The sequence below is a fragment of the Theropithecus gelada genome, chromosome 2 (genome assembly GCF_003255815.1).
Source record: "Theropithecus gelada isolate Dixy chromosome 2, Tgel_1.0, whole genome shotgun sequence".
Classification (NCBI taxonomy): Eukaryota; Metazoa; Chordata; class Mammalia; order Primates; family Cercopithecidae; genus Theropithecus; species Theropithecus gelada.
The window spans coordinates 103,865,027-103,870,507 of NC_037669.1; the positions used below are offsets into that span (position 1 = coordinate 103,865,027).

The 5,481-nt window shown below is 40.9% G+C and overlaps 1 protein-coding gene across 1 annotated transcript; it reads right to left on the reverse strand.

Moving 5' to 3' along the window:
* Window positions 1-3,757: 3,757 nt before the first annotated feature.
* LOC112619661 (dnaJ homolog subfamily B member 11-like) lies at window positions 3,758-5,362 on the reverse strand. Its single transcript, XM_025377758.1, has 2 exons — window positions 5,059-5,362; window positions 3,758-3,932 (listed from the first exon to the last, which is right to left on the reverse strand). The coding sequence occupies exons 1-2, from the start codon at window positions 5,124-5,126 to the stop codon at window positions 3,758-3,760; spliced, it is 243 nt and encodes an 80-aa protein (XP_025233543.1). The 5' UTR covers window positions 5,127-5,362.
* Between the last annotated feature and the right edge of the window lie 119 nt (window positions 5,363-5,481).

Sequence of the window (5,481 nt, forward strand, 5' to 3'; positions counted from 1 at the left end):
GGAGGTACCTCATTTTGATCTCCTAGCTTACTACTTCAGTCTTCAGCTATATCCATTCTAGTAACAACCCATCTGCTGTGTTTTAATTTCAACTCATATTTTTATGCATAATATTTCTACTTGATTCTTGCATTATTTCTTACTCTATATCATTTTACTAATGCCTTACCTCCTTAAGTATTATCATGCTTGTTTTAAGTTCCTGGTCTGTCTAATCTTTTTTTAAGCAAAGTACAATTGCTTAAAATATATGTGTTATTCAGTTTGTTGTCTTTTGTGCGGCAGATGATTGACCTTCTCAGGTATCTAGCTGTCTTGGCCTTTGAGCTGATATTCCCTTATGGGTACCAGCAACTACCTTTCCCTGTAGAGCATCGTGGGCTGAGCCCTGGCCCACTGGTTTTAACTGTGTTTTGTTTGGTTTCTTGGGGTGTTTTTTGTTTTGTTTGCTGTCTGGAGTCTTTTTGTTCTCTGCAGTCAGGGGAAACAGTTCAAAACAGCCCTCTATCTGTGGGATTTTCTCTGGGAGTATATGAAGTATATGTATATGTGTATATCTATATATATACACACACACACACACACATATATATGTTTAAGTTTGTAATGTCCTGAGTTTGAAATGCAGAGAAAGTAATAAGTGAAAATACTCTATGAAGGTTATTTAAGGTCAATTTCATTGCTTGAAATAATTCTTGAAGTTTTAAGTTTCAGTGAATTACATACACAATCATGACTATATGCTTCCTCTCTGTATAATATTAAAGAATGTAACAACAAAATAAGCTTCCATCCTTTTCAAAATTTGTCTTCAACATGCAAAAATTCTCTTTTATTTAGAGCAATCTGATATATATGCACATATATACTTGTGAAAATTAAATGGCTTTAAAATCTTCCTTTGATATTTATAAACTCCTACTTAGACAAGAGGCTGAAGGAGAGAGTTATTTCAAAACCATACTCACGGTGGCCCAGAAAAAGAGAGTAGTGGGGTTTGTTGACTTAAAAGAAAGGCATATTCACACAGTTTTGGCTTAGGGCCCAAATGAAGTGTTAGGAGTCATGGCAAAAAATGTATTAACATTTAAGATATCCTTGAAAGGATAAATAGAAATTGAATATACAAGAGAGTGAACATTCTTAAAAGCGAAGGCCAATGGGTTATTCCAGAAGTGACCACAGTACTTGATTAAAGCCACTATGATAGAAAAAGGGAGAGGAAAGAATGTTTTCACAAATATCTTTAGAAAATAGGTATTTTGGGGAAGCAGAAATGGGCACAGCTAACTTAAAAAAAAAAAAAACCCTTATTATTATCTGGATCTCCAATATTTTCACTTTTAGTCTACTTCTCTGATCTGATCTTGGAAAAGAAATGAACCCTGCATTTGAGACTATAAAAGACACCATTTCAAAACCCCCAAAGACTAGTTTTAAGTCAGTTTCTTTTTAGACATCAGAGGCTTCTGTAATAACCCCCTAAAAACTACTCATGAAGTCATTTATTATCATTCACTTCCTCCTCACTTTTCTTCCACCAAGGAATGCAATTTTATTCCATGGTCTTGGAAACTATTTTAAAAGAAAAAAGGTTTTTAGTTGATTGGCCAACCAATACACAGATTCTCAAGTAATTGAAATGCCAGCAGTAATCTTAGCTCTGTAGAGAAAACAAATTTGTATTCACAAAAGATTCTTCCTAACTGTACTCGGATTCTAATTTGTGAACACGAATTTACCTAAGACTAAAGGCAATCAAGCTTGGATGATAAAAAGAAAAAAGAAATTTAAACTAGTGGCTAAAAGGGTTGTTATAGTTAAATAAGCCGTAATTTCATGATTGGCCTTTGTATAGTCTGCCTAGGTCATGGATAAAGAACATGAAGATTCTTTAGAGAGCATGGTAAATTCAGCTTCCCTAGAAAATGTTTGAGTATTGGGTTCCTAGCAAACAAGGGGAATATTCATGGAAAATACAGTACAAAATACGGAATCCATATTATCAACAAGAAACAAAATATTACATACAATTTAGGACGGGCCATCAGACTTCTGAAGTTTATTTATGTGCCTCAGGTTAAGAATTTCTGTCCCTTGGCCAGGCACGGTGGTTCACGCCTATAATACCCGCACTCTGGGAGGCCGAGGCAGTCGGATCACAAGGTCAGGAGATCGAGACCATCCTGGCTAACACGGTGAAACCCTGTCTCTACTAAAAATACAAAAAATTAGCTGGGTGTGGTGGTGCATGCCTGTAGTCCCAGCTACTCGGGAGGCTGAGGCAGGAGAATGGCGTAAATCCCAGGAGGCAGAGCTTGCAGTGAACGGAGATTGTGCCACTGCAGTCCAGCCTGGCAGACAGAGCAAGACTATGTCTTAAAAAAAAAAAAAAAAAAAAAAAGAGAGAATTTCTGTCCCATAGAATCCCTGAAGGTATTGAAAGAAAAAGGACCCCAACAGCTCTTGGGTTCACCTGGGTATAACTCACTGTTTCAGTTCCATTGTTTCTTTAATCTAAGAGATCTTGGGATTCCTTCCTTTCAAGGTTTATGTCTTCCTAAAATATTTTTCAATTTGTTTTTAGCCTTCTCAATATATAAGAATTTAAACTTAAATTCGGGAGTTTTAGCTCTATGACTTTTAGTTCAACTAATTTTTTTCTGTGTCCATTTAGAAAATGAGAATAAAAATATGCCTAGCTCTAATGTATTTCCTGGTGTCCTAGTGAAGGTTAAATGAGATGATACAAATGGAGAGTGTTTTGGTCCCCAGATTAGAGGTTGGAAAATCAAATTAAAACTGTGCTTTGTTTGATCTACGTAAAAAAGAAATTTAACTGAATTAGTTACCAGCATTTTTACAAGCAGAACTTATATAAAAGTCTAGATTTTCAACTTTTCTGGAAAAATTAAATCATCTAGGAACATACTATTTGCATTAGTAAGACAAAAACTGGCTAGGGTTGAGGTAACAGCTGCTCCCTTGAAATGGGGCCAGAAGGCTTCAATTTGTCAAAGTCCTCAACAATCCTTATTGCTTCCCAACATGGAGGCAGAATATCCGCTGTCATGTTTTAATTTATACCTGCCCTGCATGTTATTTGTCTAGTTCATATGAACATGTAGGTTTGCAACTCTCATGAAGGCTTTCTTTTTATTTTTGGTCTCGCTCCCAAACTGACTGACTGACAGACCAATCAGTTGATCTACTTATTAATCTACCAGTCTTTCATTTATTATTTTGCAGCATTATTCTCCTTATTAAAATAAATATTAATATCAAAAGGCAGAAAATGGTATCTACTAACATGAATGTAATATCTAGTACAATACAGTATCAAGTACTACTTTTATTTTTATCTACCATCTACTTTTAAATAAAAGTGACCTGGGCTGGGCGTGGTAGCTCACACCTGTAATCCCAACACTTTGGGAGGCCAAGGTGGGCGGGTCACTTGAGGTCAGGAGTTCGAGACCAGCCTGGCCAACGTGGTGAAACCCTGTCTCTACTAAAAATACAAAAATTAATCAGGCGTGGTGACATGCACCTGTAATCCCAGCTACTCGGGAGGCTGAGGTGGGAGAAGTGCTTGAACCGGGGAGGCGGAGGTTGCAGTGAGCAGAGATTGCACCACTGCACTCCAGCCTAGGCAATAAAGTGAGACTCAGTCTCTAAATAAATATATGTGAGCTGAAAAGAGTATTTCTCTGTATTGTATATTTTTTCTAGAGCTACAGATTTTATTTGTTCTTTATCACTTTTCCTGACTCACCTCATAAGCAGCACCCAGATCCTGGAATTTCTCCTGGGCTTGTGGATCATCAGGGTTCCGGTCGGGATGAAGCTGCAGGGCTAGTTTCCTATAGGCCTTTTTAATATCCTTTATAGAGGCACTTCGAGGCACCCCCAAGATCTTATAGAAGTCTCGTCTGGGAAGTAGAGGGAGAGAATACTTCATCAGAGTTACATGTTACATTTTTAAAAGTAAAAGATTTATTTTTCCTCTACATTTAGGTTTGTATCTGAGCAAAGAGGTACGAAAATGAACGTTTATGTGACACATATACACACAAAGAATGACTAAAAAGAGAACACCAGAATTTGTAATGAATCTTATATATTGAAGTAATCACAGTAAGAAGCTACATACTTCTTTTTAGATTATTCAAAACATCTGTGGCATCTTCTTTCGGAACCACCTTCAGTCAAGAAAACCACTTCCTTATTTTATGGTCTCATGTTATCTTTAGGCAATAACCATATAATCAAATTAACTCTTCCCCCCTTTCTCTACATTTGCTCCAAATGATTTTGACTTTTCTAAAAGTCAAATAACACTCTCAAGGGATGATTTTCCTTATTTAAAAAGATTATGCCACATAAATGTCCTAACAGTAGCATTGCCAGAATGTTAAAGACGAAGCAACTTAAGATAATAAATAGCTCAAGAAGCTCGGAAGCACAAGGGCTCTCCAAAGGGTCTTCTTGTTCCCCTCCCCATCCAATTTCCTTCAGTCCCAACTCGGCCTGGTATCATCCACCCACTTTAATGTCAGCCCCCCAATGGCTCTTCGCAGGCTTGGCATAGAGCATAGTCCGCTTCTCCAGCTCAGCGGGACACAGCAACCCACCTCTTTGATCAAACAAACGTCCATCCCCCCAACCTCAGCCTGGCACTGTCACTACCTTTCCTTACAGTCAGGCATCCCTCTTTCTTCCCCCAGCTCTACGTGACAGTGCTTCAGCTCACAACCACCTTCTTTCCCTCATCCCCCAAATGCCGTTGGCAATGCATCCAACTCCCACTCCTCCGGGCAAATCTAGCTCTACCAAAGACCTTCTCTGGACCTAACGCCTTCTCACTGGTGTCACCTACGGTTCGCTTCTCACCCCACTAGTCTGGCCCATACTACCCCTTCCTCCGCCACCCCGCCAACCCACAGCGATGCCCCTCTCCACTCCCTCAGTCTGACAATACCACTTCCCCCACCCCCTCCCACCCCCTAGCAAAGGCTGACCCCCGGGCCCCGCTGTCTGCGAGTGTCTATTCCTCACCCGGCAATCACGGCCCCGATGAGGTACAGTAGCAACAGGCAAAAGGTGCTCAGGTTCTGCGGAGCCATGGTTCCTCTGTCCCGGGTCTTGTCCCACACACTCCTCACAGCCTCCTCCGCCGCCGCGTCGGCTCGCCAGCCCACCCAGCCTTGTGAGGCGCCTCACACCAGGGGGCGGGGGGGTCTCCTCCTTGGTCCGCAGAGACAGCTAGCTAGCCCCCACCTCTGCCAGTCCACTTCCCGGGAGTCCCAAGTCCCGGTGAGAGAAGACCCCGGTACGCGAGAGCCAATCGTTGCCCCGGACATCACACGCGGCCGGCGCCTGAAAGCCAATCAGCGCAGTACACTTCACCTCCGAGGCGGCACGGGTAGCCAGTTAGGCTTCAGAACTGCAGTCGCAGATCTTGACCAATTAGAAGAGGAG